Raw genomic sequence first — 20,192 nt, forward strand, 5'->3', positions numbered from 1 at the left:
GCTTATCTCAAGGGCTCTTTGGTGTCAGTTGTAGCAATCCCTCAGTGGTGAGGAAGATTCTCTTGATTGATTTCCCCAACAGGATGTCTATATCCAAGACATGCCTGTGTGTGGCTTTGTTTAACGTGACAATGTTGTTGCACACGGACAAAAACATGCTCCTTGACAGATCCTTAGCCTGGTCTGATGGCTGGGAAATCTCAGACGATCAAGGTCTGAGGATCTGCTACAGCCTTCAGTGGTTGGGTTACAAGCCATCACCTCCTCCACCTGAGCCACAGTTGAGGACTTCTTGTTTCACTACAGCCTCGTTAGAAGTCTTGTGTTCAGGGTTCCTGTTGGGCCTTCGTGGTTGCCATAGCGGCCACGGAGCACACAAGGTCCCCGCCATATTTCACCCAAACAGGCAGTCCATTACTTGATCCATTATCCTGGTGTGACGACAAGATGAGGTAAATGGACTGCACTATAGCGCTTTTCCATCAGCATCAGATGCTCAAAGTGCTTTACAATAATGCCTCACATTCACACCGTTGTCAGGGTGCTGCCATACAAGGCGCCCACTACAAACCGGGAGCAACTAGGGGATTAAGGGCCTTACCCAAGGGCCCTTAGTGATTTCCGGATTTGAACCGGAGAGCTTCTGGTCTCAAGCCCAACGCTTAACCACTAGACCATCACTTCCCCCTAAAACATGTTCCTATTCCTCTTGTGGTAGGGGAATAGGAACATGTTTTAGGAACATGTCTAGTGGTTAACATGTTATAGGAACATGTTAACCACTAGACGATCACCTCAGGGGAGGTGATCGTCTAGTGGTTAAGGTGTTGGGCTTGAGACCAGAAGATCCTCGGTTCAAATCCCCTCCTGAGTTGAAAACCACTAAGGGCCCTTGGGCAATGTCTTTAATCCCCTATTGCTCCCAGTGTGTAGTGAGCACCTTGTATGGCAGCACCCTGACATTGGAGTGAATGTGAGGCATAATTGTAAAGTGCTTTGAGCGTCTGATGCAGATGGAAAAGCGCTATATAGATGCAGTCCATTTACCATTTGTGGTACTCTGTTTTAATCCCCCCTTGGAATCAAATGTCTTTCTTTCTTTTTCTTAACAATTTGAGCTTTTGCACTTTCTTATACAGCTTCCAAACAGTTTTTTAGTGTCCTTGGTAGCAACTTTTCTTGCATGTGCATCAATCATACCTCCACTCCACAAAACAACTAACTATTGCAGTCTGATCTTATTATCCCACCAAAACACGACACTAACGCAGTTACTCCACACAGGGGGTTGAATTTTGATGCGGGAGGGATCAAACCTCCTTGTTCACTTTATAAAACCCACAACCATCCTGCCGCCATGTTTCTTGAGTAACCTTTAGATTGTCACAGCGAGAGCTTTACATCAGCCAATTTCCTGGCACTCACGTTTTAAAGAAGACCAAAAAAAAAAAAAAAACACCAACCTGCACCAACAAGCCACACTGCACATCAGAGGTCACTGCCTGATGAAGCCAACAGAGCCACATCATCTGTAAAAAGCAGAGATGTAATTCTGAGATCACAAAACTCGACACCCTCAATCCTAGAGTGTGTCTTGAAATCAGGTCCATGAAAATAATGGACAGACAATAAGGGGAGGTCTTGGCAGATTCCCACACCTGTGACATGGTGTCACAGGTGTTGGTAAGGTTCGCGTCAAGCAACCCAGTCCAGTCGAAGATTCAAGCTTCTCTACTTTCATATGTCCAATTACTTAAGGTACTGTGTACAAAAATGTCTAATTCCTAAACTGTTCATGTGATATTTTTAGATTAGATAGAACTTTATTGATCCTTTGGGAAGACTCCCTCAGGAAAAACTGAGATTCTGGCAGCATTGTACAGCAGTACAAAGGGTAAGAAGCACACAGCATCAAAAGTGAAAGTTAAAAAAAATTTGCAAATATAAATACCAGACATACTGATCAATTCTGGTTTGCTTCCTACTACTGTTCTTCTCCTTTCCGTCCCGTGTCTTCCTGTTACTCCTCCCCCCGAGTGAGGAGTGTACAGTCTGATGGCCTAAGGGACAAAGGAGTTTTTCAGTCTGTTGGTCCCGCACTTGGGAAGGAGCAGTCTGTGGCTGAAGAGGCTCCTCTGGTTGCTGATGACGGTGTGCAGAGGGTGACTGGCATCGTTCATAATGTCCAGCAGTTTGTCCACTGTTCTCTGTAGTTGGTCCATTTTTGAAGTAATGTTAAAAGTCAACCCAAGAAGACCTGGATTGTTGGGTTCCAGAGACATCACAAAACTGTTGCTGGCTGTTATGAGTGAGTTTGAGGGAATTAATGTGGGTTGTTGGAGTGTGAACCAATTGATGTTGTGTTTGTTTTTCAGAACCCTGAACCACCAGTATGACTACACGTTTGACTGGACCATGCTGAAACAGAAAGCCGCCCAGCAGGGGGCCTCGTCCGGGGGGCAGGGGCAGCAGGCACAAACCCCCACAGGCAAGCAAACTGAAAAACCCAAGCCTAACATGAAAGGTTAGTAGCAAACAGCCAAGCGACGTTTGTTTCACAGACACCAATTGCTCATTTGTTTATTTACTATCTATTGGAAAATAAAAACTTTCCTCTTACTGAAACACTGTTGCAAGTTTGAGGAGGCACCATTAAAGAGCATAAAGTCTAAAAGAAAACAAATTGATACAATTGGTCTGTCTTGCAAAAGCAAAGACGTCCTTGGGGAATTTGACTACTAACTTTGCAGCCGTGCTGTTCTGTACCTGTGTTCGAGTGGGACTCTGGACTCTTCCTTGCTTTTTAAGCCTCTCCTCCTCTTCCTTGATTTCTTGTGTTGATGTAGCTTTTATATAACTGTTGATCAAACCCTGATGTCATGGTGCTTTTCCATCGGACTCGACCACCCGGCTCGACTCATTTTTGGTAGCATACTGCCAGGTATAGTACCAGATATTGTCACAGTGACATCATTGAAACTGCTGTGACATCATCTTCCATGTGATGCACCAAAGAAGAGCATAAGTCACACAAATTAATTAGGATATAGTTTAGTTTCTGGCTTGTCGTACAGAGTGCTACTCGCCTAATCAGGGATGTGAAATTTCCACGGGGTCATGGATTTCCACAGATGAAGTGACTTTGTGGTTTCAGAGACTGAAAATAAAAACAACCTGAAGCTGAAACTCAAAAAACACAGGACAAGTCCTGACAAATACACTTTTAACATTCATGTCTTGTTCTCAGATTTAACCCAAGGATATTTTTTCAGTCTTTGCAATACTTTCAATAATTAGTCCTTAAGGGTACTTTTTCAACTTTATAATGCTCATGTGTTGCACAACAAAATGTTGAGAAGGATCTCAGCTTTCTGAATGTGAGACATCATTGTCTTTAACACTGTGTAATATCATAGTTGGTTCTAAAGATGAAAATATTAAATGTTTTTAGAAATTCTAAACCGCAATCTACTTTTAAAGTTGACAGCGTATCGAGCTCTACCAAGCCATATCGAACGCCATAGCGTAGCCGCAATTTATTGTTCGCCAATATAACAACAGCATTTCCTGGCACAAAGATAAAGTTTTAACAATAATAATGCATTACTGAGGTAAATGTGCAATGAATAAGCACAAGTAGGCTTAGGACTGGCCAACACAACACAACAACAAACAACTCAAATTACACACCGCCTAATTAAAGTTGGAAAAGTTGTTCCCTACCTTAGTGGGACTTCTGACACTGAGAGGAGGCAAGAAATAAGAGACTAAATCCAAAAGTTGTGCATGTTCAGCATGGTTTGAACGTTTCAGAATTTTTTTTTTTTTTTTTTTTAATTTCGGGCAACAAATCATTAAACCGTTCCAGAAATTTACCTCTACTGAGCCACCCATCGTCTGTGTGCAGCAGTCCTCCAGCTGCACATGGTATAAAAAAAAAATCCACAAACTGTCATCTTTATCAAAAGCAGGAAATCACAGTATTAAGTCAGTTTCTCTGTATTATATTTACAAACTGTTACAGAAATGGCTCACCTGTGTCACTTTTGCAAACATTACATAAAATGAATGCACAAAAAATGAAATAAAATAAAATCTGAAACAGTCATCTTTAACAAAAGCAGTAAATCACAGAATTAATAGTCACAGTTTAACTGAGCTAACAGCTCACTATTTGCCTTCACAAACACAACAGCACGAAAAATAAATTAATAAAACTCCTGACTTTTGAACTGGTTACTTACCGTTTTTGTCCACAGTGTAACTTATTTCGGCTCTTTTAAGCTGTTATGTTGCTTCAAAAACTTTTTCCTCATTTTAATTTTTTCTCCTCTGCATCCTGCACTATAGAAGAAGCTCTTCTCTCATATTTAACAGCAGCAGACATCCTTATTGGTGCAGTGCTGCCACCTTCTGCATCAATCCGTGATAGCAGCACTGTCTGTTAAAGCACCAGTTTCATGAGAATGACTGGAACTCAGCTGGCGTGCCCAGCCAGTTGTGATCGACTGGTTGGGCTCGCCAGCTCCCGAGCTTTAGTGAATATACATTTTTATTCATGTGGATGTGGACTGTTTTGGTGTTAGAATTGGGTTTACCAAAGTCTTCTGTTCACAAAAGTAATGTAATATGAAAAAATATTTTTTAAAACGTATAATAAATTTAAAAAATGAATAAAACGAGTGCTATGCAGTGCAGCAGCACCACCCAGTGGAAACTACAAGTCAGATCTGTAACAATCCAACAGTATGTTTGTAAAATAATATCACATACCTGTTGGATGTCCTCTTTTTTGGATCAGTTCCTTTTTGATTAATAAAATCTGTTAGTGATGAAATCTAATCTCAAAAAATGCCTGTTCCTGAATTGGAAAAAATAAAAATTGCTGCAGTGTTACTGAAGAGGGGAGAAACAATCCCTCCATGTGTATTTACACAGCAGTTTTCTTTGTAAGACTAAATAAAAAGGGCTTAAAACAGGCAAAATCTGTTATGTGTGTGAAACAGGCAAAATATGTTATGTGTGAAACAAATTAGTCACAGCCAGGAGGTGCAGAACGGTCTATGACAGGGGTGGGCAATTAATCAGTCAATTGGCAAAGGGCCAAATGCATTGTTTTGACAAACTGAGGGATGTTCTGATTAGAAATTTTTAGTCTCGCGGTGCTGTGGGGAATTATCGCCGCACGCAACGCTTCCACTCGAGGTCCTATCCGACCTTGTGTCCTGAAGCCCAAAGACAAAAATAGAAATCTTTTAGTGCTGTTTCTGGTCTGATTCTGTGCTGAATTGTTGACTAGTTAAATTAATCTAAAATGTTTGTGTTTCATTGATACCCTGTATGTTACGAATGTGCAGAAAGGCAATTTAAAATGTGGGACATTCCAGACTTTTTTTTTTACATTTCCCTGCTTAATTTTCAATTTGAAAAGTTTGAATTCCCAAGTCACAGTAGCACCAGGCTGGGGGCATTCACTGTGAAAATCTCACCTTGTCCTTGTAATTCAAATTTTGACACCCCTCTATAGTGTCAAAAAATAAAATAAAAAATAGAAAAACAAAAGGTCCAGTTTTCCTCCCCGAGTCAGCAGCTGCATTTCTGCAAAACAGCTTATTCCGCTGCATTTTTAGCAAAAGCAGAAACATCCCGCATGGCTGACAGTCAAATGAACACTGCTTCATCTGACAACAAATCTTCTGAGCTTCCATTCAAAAGTAAAGGTTCGGATTTACTGAAGCTGCAAAAAGACGGGAGGTGACACACTTCACCCCAAAACTCTGATCAAGTCGGCTGTGCACAGGCCTCCGTACTCTAGGAGCTGACGTGCCTCCTCCCCGGATGGCCCAGCGGTCGCTGCGCCCCCCCGGTGCTGTGGTCCCACCAAGACGAAACAGAAAATGCAGAGATTGTCCTCTGATCATCTGGCTTCGTGTTGCGCTTGTATTTTGTTATGGTTTGTGTCATCTGGATGTAAACAGGATAAAATAAAGAGCTGAAGTTGTTTATGTGAAATTTCCCGCAAAAGGGGGTTTGGCGCCGTTAGATTCCCACTGTATCCCACTAAAACATAATGAGATGACACTACACTATAGCACCACTAGATGGCAGTATAACGGCATGGCACAGTTCCATAGTCTGGAGAGAACCTGATTGTATTATTTAATTTCCAGGTATTTGCAGGCCGGTCCGAGTCAGCCAGAGGGCCGGATACGGCCCACGGGCCATAGAATGCCCAGGTGTGGTCTACGGCACCAATTAGGCTTATGTATTTCCTTGATTAAAAGCCTGACCTTGAATCAAGACCTGCCTCATTTAATGACTGGTATTGGAGACCGAACAGTCCCCCCTAAACACTGGTCTGCCCTGCCTTCACTGCGCATGCATCATTTGGGACCACAGCAGTTCGTCTGAGTCTGACTCTCTACACTCAATGCAGTCAAAGGGAATAATGTGATTATTAACCATCAGATGACAAATTAAAACATCTTAACTCATTCTAAAGTCAGTTTTAAGCAGAAACGAGGTGATAATCGGTGAGTCGTTACTGACGCTCTGAAATGACGTAGCACGTCTTGCTGCTGTGGCACTCTGATCGCTTCCCCTGTGCTTTATGGTGAAATAATGCTGAATTTATGTGGAAATGATTGTTGTACAAAAACTTCAGATATACATCGCTGAGATAGATAATGACTGGAGGCAGTTTAAAGCATAAGCAAGGTGACACTCAGAAATGACGCTGCTGAGCTCCAAAATGACACGTCAAGTCAGTTTTATTTATATAGCGCCAAATCACAACAAACAGTTGCCCCAAGGCGCTTTATATTGTAAGGCAAAAGCCATACAATAATTACAGAAAAGCCCCAACGGTCAACACGACCCGCTATGAGGAAGCACTTCGCGACAGTGGGAAGGAAAAACTCCCTTTTAACAGGAAGAAACCTCCAGCAGAACCAGGCTCAGGGAGGGGCAGTCTTCTGCTGGGCAGTGAAGAAGGCAGGGTGAACTGATTTTTAGGGGAGGCCATTTGGTCGGCGACACCAGGTAAAAACTTCTTCTGAAAAAAATAAACGCCTGCCTTAAATAATCACCGGGCATTACATGCATTAAAAAATTACATTTAGTTGAGTCTACTGTGGAGTGGTACCTTAAAATGCTAAAACCTGATTTATGCTTCTACAACTCTGTAACTACGTGGCCATGCAGTGACTTCGACATGTGCGCGTGACCCTTTAAAACTTGCATTGGTGGGCATCTTACTGCCATTAACAGCAGGAACAGTGGCTTCTTCTGGATTAATTTGTCCCTCAACAAGCTCCACTTCTTTATACAATCAACCATCGCCAAACCGTTATGGTACATACCATTTTCCTCCATGAATTGCGAGTCATTTGAGCGTCTTTTTCCGACTCAGTGTTGTGAAATTGGTCACATTTTCGGACTTTTCTGCCAAACGTATTTGATCCATGATTGAAATGTGATCAGCAGGTGCACTGCAAAAAAATGTTCAAATGCAGTTATGAAAGGTTTCCAGAAATTCCCAGATTTCCTGGTTTTGGAGAAACCTGGAAATTTCCATCCAAAATCAAACATTGAAGCAAAATGTTGTCCGAGTTGTTCCTGTTAAAGTTATTTGACTCTAATCAAAATCTGTTTTTGGGTTGAATTTACTTCAAACTGTCAACATGCAAACTCGTATTTATTTGTTTTGATCTAGCATGTGCACTTTATGGCTTCTTGTTACCTGGAAATAAAATCTTCATGTGGGAAAAACAAACATTTAGCACCCTTGTAAAAGTTAGATATTGATGTGAAAAACGTCACTTATCCGTCACTTTGCACAACACATAAATCGTCAGTATCCCAGAAATGCTGAGATCAGCACTGTGCGGAAAAATCTGTTTATAGACGTAAAAAAGAATCAAATTTAAACTCAAATCAGTTTTGTTGAGCTGAAAGTGACGCTGGTGACTATTAATGAGCAGTAGGTGCAGATTTTATTTGTTTCTTTTTCATGTTGACACTATCAGTTGTGTTATAAATCAAATGTTTGGGTTAGCGTAGAGACAGAACAGGAGCAGTCCAATGCAAATATGTGGTTTTATGAAACACTAATAACACTGTACTCTAATCCATCGGACAGACTGGACTATCGTTCGATCATCTCAACAATATGGGAAAATATGCTTTTTGGGACTTAAATGAGCAAGAAAGTGGGACTGAGAAATATCAAATTTATCTTATCAATTGCACCAGACTCCACCAAATTGCATCTAATATTTCAAATTTTTCTGGGGGGAGTTCCTCCCCCACTCCCCGACTTGGTGCAGCAGGAAAAGACGTCTAACGCCTGCCGCATGCGGAGAGGACTTGGTTGCATCCTCTGCCACCTCTCGGTGTGCGGAGGTGATGTTGTTTACTAAGTGCACTTAGTAAAGAGACTAGTGGAACAGTGTGTGCGCGGGTCTCGCATCTTTTGCATTGCGCTGTCTGTGTAGCTGACCAGTCACGGCTGTTCCCCGAGGCACGTTATTTCAACATGGGGTTGCACAGTGAAGTGGATGCAGAACTGCAGCTGGAGGAGAAATTTGTGGAAATGTGGCCTGAATTTCCATGTCTCTACAACATTCAGTCTGCGGCGTTTAAGGACAAAGGCAAGAGACTTCACAATAGAAGAACTTGGACCAAACTGGTAAGAGCATTAATCATCTCACTCAGGGCTCGAGGGTTAGCCGGCCTTTAGTCCAGAACACAGCCACAGTGTGACTCCACGGTCTGGTTTTTCCACAGGAATGTTATGTTATCCACAATCGTTCCATAAGATGAGGGAGGAAAAAAAGTTTAATTAAACATATGGAAATATTATCAATTGTGCATTTATGATGGTACTTTAATCTTTTCATAAAAATGATCACAAAGAGGCAGTACACAACATACAGTGGTTCCATTGATTTGACAAAGAATATATATATTTTTTTTATCCATAGAGGGATCCAAATTTTAGATTTTTCCTATACACAGGGAATCACTTGTATTTAACACCACAGTCATTTTTGCAGTTGACTGGGTGAGGAGAAAAATAAGGCACAAAAGCTCAGGGACCACCGACCAGTGGCAGAAACAATCCCACAAAAGCAGTCGTATGGTTGCTTGATAAGCTCCGGTTTCTGTCCCCATCCGTCAGCGGCAGAACCACAGCGTCCAGCACGGAACAGGTATGCCTGCTAGTCAGCGGAATGGACAAAATATACACTCAACAAAAATATAAACGCAACACTTTTGGTTTTGCTCCCATTTTGTATGAGATGAACTCAAAGATCTAAAACGTTTTCCACATACACAATATCACCATTTCCCTCAAATATTGTTCACAAACCAGTTTAAATCTGTGATAGTGAGCACTTCTCCTTTGCTGAGATAATCCATCCCACTTCACAGGTGTGCCATATCAAGATGCTGATTAGACAACATGATTAGTGCACAGGTGTGCCTTAGACTGCCCACAATAAAAGGCCACTCTGAAAGGTGCAGTTTTGTTTTATTGGGGGGGGATACCAGTCAGTATCTGGTGTGGCCACCATTTGCCTCCTGCAGTGCAACACATCTCCTTCGCATAGAGTTGATCAAGTTGTCAATTGTGGCCTGTGGAATGTTGGTCCACTCCTCTTCAATGGCTGTGCGAAGTTGCGATGACGAACTGGAGTCAGGTCGAGACCCCTATGAGGACGACGAGCATGCAGATGAGCTTCCCTGAGATGGTTTCTGACAGTTTCTGCAGAAATTCTTTGGTTATGCAAACCGATTGTTCCAGCAGCTGTCCGAGTGGCTGGTCTCAGACGATCTTGGAGGTGAACATGCTGGATGTGGAGGTCCTGGGCTGGTGTGGTTACACGTGGTCTGCGGTTGTGAGGCTGGTTGGATGTACTGCCAAATTCTCTGAAACGCCTTTGGAGACGGCTTATGGTAGAGAAATGAACATTCAATACACGAGCAACAGCTCTGGTTGACATTCCTGCTGTCAGCATGCCAATTGCACGCTCCCTCAAATCTTGTGACATCTGTGGCATTGTGCTGTGTGATAAAACTGCACCTTTCAGAGTGGCCTTTTATTGTGGGCAGTCTAAGGCACACCTGTGCACTAATCATGGTGTCTAATCAGCATCTTGATATGGCACACCTGTGAGGTGAGATGGATTATCTCAGCAAAGGAGAAGTGCTCACTATCACAGATTTAGACTGGTTTGGGAACAATATTTGAGGGAAATGGTGATATTGTGTATGTGGAGAAAGTTTTAGGTCTTTGAGTTCATCTCATACAAAATGGGAGCAAAACCAAAAGTGTTGTGTTTATATTTTTGTTGAGTATAGTTGTTTATTCCGTTTTTTATTTATTTTATTAAAATTGCATCGTAGTGTTTTTGCAGTGTAAGCTGCGTTCCTGTTGTGGTTGGGAGCACAGACTACTTAACTCTGTATCCATCCGCCAGGCCCCGGGGACAACAGGGCGGATGTCTGTGTCCTCCACATTTTGAACACTGATGAAGCTGTGCTTGTTCTTATTCACTGAGTCATTGTGCAGACACAATGAGGCTAAAATGAGATCGACAGCCTCATCTGGATCTGAATAGTTGTGAGGAAAAAACATGAAAATGATACCAAGTGCATTTTCAACACGCTGCGCCCTAGACAAAAAAAAAAATATCACGGTGGTTATGGGTTCATGATCCTCTCAGAGAATGGAAACCTATCATCGCCTGTTATATGGTAGGGCACTGTCAGAGATACCTGCCTAGGAAACGGGGCCTGGCAAATGTAATTTGTTTTTTGTTGACTCTGCTTTGAATGAATGAATGGATTTATTTGACACACAAACCTCATAACAAAACAACCACAATGAACCCGTGTGGCTGAAAGCATGTGGACAGAACCAAAGCTTATAAATGGCCACTATTTATACTAGAAAAATAAGAAATATATATATACATGCACGCACACATAAACACAATTTCATAAATACGTATCTACACACACACACACACACACACATATATATATATATATATATATACACACACACACACCAATGATGACAAATACCCAAAAAAAAGCTTCCAAAATTAATCAGTGAACTAAAATGTACAAAATACAAACAGACAAACAATGGTGCACAACACACAATCCCGAAAGCAATAACAAAACCAATAAACCCAAGTCTTCAAACTATAGCAAGCAATTTTATTATTCTTGTAATGCCTTTAAAAGCCAACTAAATTACTTGTTTATTTTTAACTTTATACATAATTTGTATTGTGACGTAATCAAACAAGTCCCAGAATTTTAGAATATGTAAACAAGCAAACAATGGATTTGTTTGCTCACAGTATGATTTGTTACAGATAATTCTTATAGCTTTCTTTGGCAACAAAAATATTGGATTAGTTTTAGTTTATGTATCTCCTCATACCTCAATGAGTGTTGGGAAGTGAATTGTTGTGCTTTTGGCATTTTACATTTAACAAAATTGTTTTCCAGCTCAGTTCATCATCAAGAACTCCACCAAGAAGTTTTGTATCAGTTACGATTTCAAAATCATTTATTGATACATTTCTGCAGAAATCCCTTGACTTTTTTCCAAATATGATACTTTGTTTTACCAAAGTGGAGCGATAATTTGCTTGAATCAAAGCATTGTTAAAACTCCTGTGTCTCCTTCTCCATCATGCCCAAGCTCTGTCCTTGGACATGAGTTGACTGTGCAAATACGAGGTCTGTTAGAAAAGTATCCGACCTCTTTATTTTTTGCAAAAACCATATGGATTTGAATCACGTGTGATTGCATCAGCCAAGCTTGAACCTTCGTGCACATGCGTGAGTTTTTTCACGCCTGTCGGTTGCGTCATTCGCCTGTGAGCAGTGGTCCACCCCTCTTGTCGGATTTTTATTGTGAATAAATATCTGAATGATTTGGAGCTTTGCTGCATCAATTTTTTCCAGAAACTGAGAGACCTCCAGGTGGACACCATTCGGAAAATTCTGTTGGCTTTCAGGGACGATTTTATGGGGATTACACAGATTAAGGAGTGCTCCAGCCGGTTTAAAGACCGCCCACAGCTGCTGAGAGCGCGCCGCGCTCAGAGCGCCAATCGACAGGCTGAAACAACCGGATCATTTCCAACGTGAAGGCTTTGTTGATCCGGGACGTCGTTGTGTGACTGAGAAATTGTGGATGAGCTGGACATGCCAGAACATGTCCTGTGAGGCTTCATCACGGCTTTGCGCCATGCGGCTCTGCCGCGACGCGTGGAATTCCTCCACTCCTCTTTCCATGACAAAAACTCCTGTAACAGTGGAATGTGCCATTCATTTCCAAACTGGACGCTGTGTTTTATCCGGGACGTCCTCTGACTAGCACAGGAATTGCGGAAGACGTGGACATCAGCACTTTTTCGGCACATTGACAGACGTGCGGAGGAATTCCGCGTCTGAAAGCCATTTCAAAGCCGTCCTGTGAGACCAACACGGAGGTGGTTTTGTGCCACGCCATGAACAGCACGGTGGCGCATCCGTCTGCTTTTCTTTCCATGAAGAAAAAAAAAACTCCTGTACCAGTGGAATGTACCAAAAAAGTACTGATGTCCACGTCTCCTGCCATTTTTGTGTAAGTCAGACGACGTCCCGGATCAACAAAGCCTTCACGTTGGAAATGATCTGGTTGATTCAGCCTGTCGATCGGTGCTCGGAGTGCGACGCGCTCTCAGACGCTGTGGGCGGTCTTTAAACCGGCTGGAGCACTCCTTAATCTGTGTAATCCCCATAAAATCGTCCCTGAAAGCCATATTAATTTTCCGAATGGTGTCCACCTGGAGGTCTCTCTGTTTCTGGAAAAAATTGATGCAGCAAAGCTCCAAATCGTTCAGACATGTATTCGCAATAAAAATCCGACGAGAGGGGTGGACCAGTGCTCACACAAAGTCTGCTCACAGGCGAATGACGCAACCGACAGGCGTGAAAAAAGTCACGCATGCGCACGAAGGTTCAAGCTTGGCTGATGCAATCACACGTGATTCAAATCCATATGGTTTTTGAAAAAAAAAATAAAAAGGTCCGATACTTTTCTAACAGACCTCGTTCACCAGCGCGATCTGACGCCCTGACATCCACATAAATGAACTGATAGCTCGCATCTACCACGACTAACAGTGGGACACTGAAAAAGTGTTTGTTGTTGAACTCTGATCCACATGCTCGCCATCTAAAGCACCAGTACAGCAGTGATAATTCTACTTTTCATGAAGACATTGGCTATGGCTTGCTGCTCTTCTGGCGAGCATGGCATCTGAAACAAAAACACAAGTTATGAACCCACAAAAGGTCACTTTTTCCTCTTTTCTTTTCAGACAGAATTGTTGACTCCAGAGAGCGAACATTCTCTGGGCTTGGATGACAAGACAACCAAAGAATAGGTCTCGGCCAATGAGGAAGGATGTCGAAGAGGAAGAACGACAACTCAAACTGTGTAGTTCCATACAGAGCAGACAACAGGAGAAACTTGACCAACGGTTTGATCCCTTCAGCCAGTGCGCCAGGGAGTCACTGAAAAAGTTGGATGCCAAGACTCGGACGCTGGCAGAGCGTTGAATCACAAAGGTTCTTCTTGATATAGATGGGAATGTTAAGTGTCCCAGGACTTCCTGTTTCTGCACCACCCTAGCAACTGTTCAGAGCCAAATATATTCAGGTCACTTGATTGGTAATCCTTTCCCCATACCCTGAATTTCATTTACACAATTTTAGATATGGTTAGAAATAAATACAAGTAAACCAATGTTGTTGTGTTTTTTTAAATGTCCAGTTATTTGGCAACACTTTCATCAAGTGAAACAAATACAATGACATGGTGTAATCTGGAAACATCTACGGGTACTCCTTATGGATTTTCAGTAGATCATCTCTTTTACACAGTTATGCTGATACAGAGGAGGGAGGGGAGGAGGAGATAGTGTACAAAAACTGAGCATGCAAGAAGGAGACGAGTGAGGGAAGCCACCAAAACACCCAAGACAACTCTGAAGAACTGAGAGGCTTCTGTAACTGATTGGAGAAACTGTGCAAAGTGCACCTTCTGTCTCTTGCACCACTGCTCACAGCCTCACTATGAAGTGGAACAGAGAAGGATTTACATCCCAAAAAAAAAATCCCAGGATTGCATCTCTTACTTGCCTGTAGCTGGTGCAGTATAACTTGATGCAACAGATAAGTTACAATGCAGAGCGCTTCTCCAATCACAGTCAGAGATGCCAATAACTTCTTCAGAATTATCACTGTCTTGGTGGCTTTCCTCATAGTGCAGCAGATAACTGAAACAATTGTGCAAATGGTGATACAAGCACCAAAGCTGGTACAAATACTCCTTAGACATTAATCTTTTGAGACCAAAAAAATGACGGGCCACTTGAATTTTCAATAGGCGGCCAGGTAGGGATCAATTAAAGAATTACACAAGTCAAATTAAAAATGCTCATCATTTTGAAAACTACACCACATTGTCTGATCGTAAAGATTCCAAAAAGGTATAGTTTGGACAATCTATGACTGAATGATCTGGAGTTATGGGTAAAAACAGCAAAAATGGTGAGAAAGGTCAGTTTCAGTTTGTACAGGGGTCAAAAGTTAAAGTTCCTTCAGTTTTGGTAAAAAGTGATGCAAATTATTGGTTGAGCTAATAGGATTAATAAATGGAATCGTTTTGATTGTGTTTAATGTTTGGTCTCTGAAGTAAAGGTCAAACATGGTCAATGTCCATTGGATAATATGACGTGACATATGTTACTCCGTAACATAACTAGGCACCTTTGGCTCAGCCTGGATGCAGCTGTGAGCAGCTAGCAGTCAGCGCAGTGTCGCGGGAGTGAGCCTCTGACCACTGAAGTGGGCGTGTCCTGTCAGCAGCAGCCTCCGTTTTGTGGATGCGACCAGCTGTTTGAAGATGGATTTTTGTTGTTGTTCTTTCCCGCTCACGGCGTAATAAACAACGGCACTGGAGCCATTTGTTTTCAGATATTTGCTGCGCTGCTAACGAGTTTCCTGTTTGTGTGTTGCAGGTTTCTGAGGGCGGAACGGCACATGTGTTGGTGACCAACAGTTTGTCTCTCCTTCGGTAATAACGATGTAATGTGAAAGTATAGACACGCGCTGTGTGTCTATATATTCATATGTGTATATATATATAAAGAAACTCTCCAAACACGACGAGAAGAATAGGCTTTGTTTGGTTTTTTTATGTGGAGGCTTTAGCCACACCCCCATCCATTTAGCCCTCTGTCCTCTCCAGCGTTTCTATGGCGACGCTCTTCACTCCCTCCTTTTTTTCCAGACAGATGTTTAAAACATGTCAGACTTTCTATTTCTGGGGTTATTGAATGTAAACCTGGATGTTACTCAGATAAATGTTTTTGTTTGTTTTTGTTTTTTATGGTGATCAGGAGTTTGCTGTCGATGCCGTCAGCTGATGGCAACACTTTTAGTTGATTCTTCTGGTTCTTTCCCTCTTTTTAGAGCCCTCAGTTCTTATGAAATCTGTTGTAAAAGCTTTGGTCTTCTGCAGAAATCCCAATAAAACCTGCTATAACTCAGAGCTGTGCTTCTTTTCCACTGACTGCGGGCAGCGCGCACACCGCCGCGCCTTCACTCGCACACATCACTAAAATGTATTTCATGTTGTCTGACTTCCAGGTTTTCCTTTTTGGGATGAAGGCTTTGGAAACATTCCGTGGGATCAATGACAAACCATGAATCACAGTGTGGGTTCTTGTTTATTCACTTTAAAGTAGACCTCACATGCAAACTTGCACTCAGGCCACGTGCCGCGTAGCGTACCTGAGCACAGTTGTCCCTCCGCCTGGCCTGCGCTCACACTGTGCTGTGTCAACATATTACGTTTGTTTAGAAAAAGAGCGCTATTCCACATAGGGGTGCCAGGTCTGGGTAATAAACCTGGCACCCCTGGTCTGTGCCATGTATTTGGATTCAGTACCTTTTAACGCTCCCGGCTAAAATATTGTTTGGATTCAGTTGGTTCGCATTGTCGGTAGTAAGTTGAACCTGTTTCCAGTGCACGTTGCCCTCCGCCAGGGCTGCCCTTTGTCACCGGTTCTGTTCATTACCTTTATGGAGAGAATTTCTAGGCGCAGCCAGGGTGTAGAGGGGGTCCGGTTTGGGAACCACATAATCTCGTTGCTGCTGTTTGCGGATGATGTCCTGTTGGCTTCATCAAACCAGGACCTTCCGCGTGCACTGGAGCGTCCGGGGTGAAGATCAGCACCTCCAAATCCGAGGCCATGGTTCTCAACCGGAAAAAGGTGCCTTGCCGTCTTCAGGTTGATGGAGTGTCCTTGCCTCAGGTGGAGGAGTTTAAGTATTTCTGGGTCTTGTTCACGAGTGAGGGACAGATGGAGCATGAGATAGATAGACGGATCGGTGCAGCGTCTGCAGTGATGCGGTCACTGTGTCAGACCGTCGTGGTGAAGCGAGAGCTGAGTAGGAGGGCAAAGCTCTCGATTTACCGATCTATCTGCGTTCTGAACCTCACCTATGGTCATGAGATTTGGCTCATGACTGAAAGAACGAGATTGCGAGTACAAGCGACCGAGATGAGTTTCCTCCGCAGGGTGGCTGGGCGTTCCCTTAGAGATAGGGTGAGGAGCTCGGTCACTCGGGAGGAGCTCGGAGTCGAGCCACTGCTCCTCCACGTCAAAAGGAGCCAGCTGAGGTGGCTCGGGCATCTTTTCTGGATGCCTCGCTGGAGAGGTGTTCCGGGCACGTCCCATTGGGAGGAGGCCCCGGGGAAGACCCGGGACTACGTTTCTCAGCTGGCTTGGGAACGCCTCGGGGTTCCCCCGGAGGAGCTGGGGGAGGTGTGTGTGGATCGGGAGGTCTGGGCGGCTTTGCTTGAGCTGCTGCCCCGCGACCCGACCTATGATAAGCGGAAGAAAATGGATGCATGGATGGATTCAGTTGTTTATATATTACAGAGTATACTGTAAAATATAATACAATTAATTGTATATTTTGTTCAATTGTTATATTTTGTTGAACAACCACGTTGTGTGGTGAGGGTTAGCAAAACTATTGAAATTTCAATAGTTCAGATTCAAGTCACTTTAGCTAGTAATGTGAACACAGGCTCTCTTTTTCCCATGCAGTGTGTCCTCTCCAATGAGATTCGAACCCATCCACTGTCGAATGCCTTTTATTTTACGAACTGGCTGCCTGCCTCGTCCTTCCTTTGTTTTGGCGCTGGATGAGCCACAGCGAAATGTAGTGCAGAGTTCTTGTTCTGTGCTGCATCCTAAGTGGATTTTGCCCTGCCAGAGGAGACGCTGTGGAGCCGGGCAGCAGGATCTTGCTGAGTGGAGTGGGATGCTCCATGTGGAGCCAAAGCGGAGCGCACAGGGAGGAGAGCATCTGTCCCCAGGGACAACGCAGGAGACGACCGCGCACCAAACCTCTCACACACTGCTCCTGTTCTGTGCACCTCTCAGAAAGCAGGAGTGCCTACAGCTGCAGGGACCACCAATTTACCAGTTCCTCACACAGTGATATAACTGTTTTTCAGCGCAGATGGGGTTTTTTTGTTTGTTTTTTAAGTGATGGTGCCGCCTTCATCATGTCATAAATAAATGCAGTCCTAGTTTGCTTGTACCAAAAACCGCTACTAATCCACCAAATGAAGAACTGATCCCTGGTTAAATGCCTTGACCCGTCATGCCCTCAGGCAATGTTGCAGACGGGCTGAACCAAGGTGGATAAAGGACAAACTACAAGTGTCTCTGAGTATTCTGAGGATAGTCTGTATGCAGGTTTCATTTTCCAACAGGCCTTGGCACCTGCACACAGTGCCAAAGCTACCAGTACCTGGTTTAAGGACCATGGTATCCCTGTTCTTAATTGGCCAGCAAACTCACCTGACTTTAACCCCATAAAAAAGTCTGTGGTATTGTGAAGGAAAAGATGCAACACACCAGACCCAACAATGCAGAAGAGCGAAAGGCCACTATCAGAGCAACCTGGGCTCTCATACCACCTGAGCAGTTCCACAGACTGATCGACTCCATGCCACACCACATTGCTGCAGTCATTCAGGCAAAAGGAGCCTCGACTACGCATTGAGTGCTGTACGTGTTCATACTTTTCAGTTGGCCAACATTTCTAAAAATCCTTTTTTTGTATTGGTCTTAAGTAATGTCCAAATTTTCTGAGATACTGAATTTGGGATTTTCATTAGTTGTCAGTTCTAATCATCAAAATTAAAAGAAATAAACATTTGAAATATCAGTCTGTGTGTAATGAATTAATTACACAAGTTTCACTTTTTGAATGGATTTACTGAAATCAACTTTTTCCATGATATTCTAATTATATGACCAGCATATGTGTGTGTATATATATATATATATATCTTAAACACTAAACAGTTAAAAAAAAAGGAAAAAAATCTAAGTTATTTAAAGTTTAGCTTTTTGTGGTCTCGGAAGTAACAAAGCTGTAGCTTTATTTGCTCAAAATAAAAAACTGAACCATTTACAAATGAAAGCGTTCACTCAGCTCAACTGTGCTAAAAGTCTAAGCTAATGTTGGCTAAGCATTAAAACTTTAGTAAACATCACATTTTATTTTTAAATTATTCTCACCTCGAGTAAACTGCAGAGCTAAGCTCCGTTGGTCAAACTGGGTGTTTGTATATACCCAAAAGTGGGGAATTTCGGATTGAGTCGGTCTGCTCCGTCATCCAGGCTGCCTGTCGCTCTGCCCTGGAATGGAGCCTGAACTCTGTCTGCTCCATGCAGCTCTGCATGCTGTCGCGGTTCGATTGATCCCACCAAGTTGTCAGTCCTCCCTCGGCTCCGCGTCACTCTGAAAAATAACTGAACAAAAGCTTCTCCCAGCAGGATGATGGGAGAATTGTTCTGTTTTTTAAAGCTTTTTTTTTTTTTTTTGTGGTTCGACAGACGCATATCCAAGCTGGCGATCGCTCAGCTTTCTCGGGCTTTCGAAAAAGTCTGAGATGTAGAAATCTCCGCGCCTGACGCCTGCAATCTGAAAAGCCCTTTTGTGAGGTAGTGAAACCTAACGACCCAGACCTTAGATGTTCCAGTCATGGGGCTGAAAGAGGTTTTTAATACAATCAGGTCCAGTCTCTTAAGTTTTCTTGATTTAGTTCAAGATCTGTTAAATTTCAATTTATTTTCATTTATATTGCACCAAATCACAACAGTTACCTCAAAGTGCTTCACACAGGTAAGGTCTAACCTTCTTTTAAACATGCTGTCGTTCGACTCTTTAAAAACTTCACTTCCACTTGTCTGTTTTATACATTTTTAGGTCTGTCAGTTTTTTCCAAGGTTTTAGAAAAGGTTTTTATACAATTACTGTCATTTAGAAAATAATCACTTTTTTTTTTAGCTGCTCCTGTTAGGGGGCGCCACGGCAGATCAGTCGTTTCCATCTCACCCTGTTCTCTGTATCTTCCTGTCACACCAACCACCTGCATGTCCTCCATCAGCACATCCATAAACCTCTTCTTTGGACTTCCTCTTCTGCCTGGTGGCTCCATCCTCAGCTTTCTATGCTCACTAACAGATTTGTGAACAATATTTGAGAGAAATGGGTCTTTTGTGTGCATAGAAAATGTTTTAGATCTTTGAGTTTAGCTCACAAAAAATGGGAACCAAAAAACAAAATTCATTATAAATTGCACCAAATCGCAGTAAAGCTGCCACAAGGTGCTTCACATAAGTAAGGTCTAACCTTACCAACCCCTAGAGCAAGCACACAGTCGACAGTGGTAAGAAAAAAAACTCCCTCTGATATGAGGAAGAAACCTCAAGCAGACCAGACTCAGGGGTGACCCTCTGCTTGGGCCATGCTACCGACACAATTGACGGTACAAATATACAGGAAATTTTGGGACTCCATGCTGGTGCACAGGATGGGGGCCTGGCTGGGAAGGAGTTCTACAGATCCTATTTCATGTTCATTACAGAAGAAGACACCCACTCCCTCTTCTGGATGGAGCCGCATCTCGGACAGAGAGAGAGAGAGAGAGAAAATGGGGTAGAAAGACAAATACTGTATAATGTCATCATTAAGCAACAAGTAAAACAGAAGAAATAATGTGATCGCCGGCCACTAGCCCT

The 20,192-nt window shown here is 42.9% G+C and overlaps 1 protein-coding gene and 1 long non-coding RNA gene across 7 annotated transcripts in view; one reads left to right on the forward strand and one right to left on the reverse strand.

Moving 5' to 3' along the window:
* Positions 1 to 15,628, forward strand: part of csnk1a1 (casein kinase 1, alpha 1) — a 99,689-nt gene extending 84,061 nt beyond the window's left edge. For 2 of the 6 annotated variants that reach the window (XM_034180988.1, XM_034180993.1), the window contains 2 exons: positions 2,376 to 2,524; positions 13,395 to 14,250. In XM_034180988.1, the coding sequence (XP_034036879.1) occupies positions 2,376 to 2,524; positions 13,395 to 13,441 (196 nt within the window). In that variant the 3' untranslated portion in view covers positions 13,442 to 14,250. Of the gene's footprint in view, positions 1 to 2,375; positions 2,530 to 13,394; positions 14,251 to 15,098 lie in introns of those variants that run through there. The other 4 variants (XM_034180989.1, XM_034180990.1, XM_034180992.1 and 1 more) reach the window with 4 other exon arrangements.
* On the reverse strand, positions 2,531 to 19,542 carry LOC117519744. The gene is made up of 3 exons (XR_004563398.1): positions 19,532 to 19,542; positions 17,497 to 17,501; positions 2,531 to 2,857 (listed from the first exon to the last, which is right to left on the reverse strand). It is a non-coding gene; the product is annotated as an uncharacterized LOC117519744 (long non-coding RNA).
* Between the last annotated feature and the right edge of the window lie 650 nt (positions 19,543 to 20,192).

This window comes from Thalassophryne amazonica, chromosome 11 (assembly GCF_902500255.1).
Source record: "Thalassophryne amazonica chromosome 11, fThaAma1.1, whole genome shotgun sequence".
Classification (NCBI taxonomy): Eukaryota; Metazoa; Chordata; class Actinopteri; order Batrachoidiformes; family Batrachoididae; genus Thalassophryne; species Thalassophryne amazonica.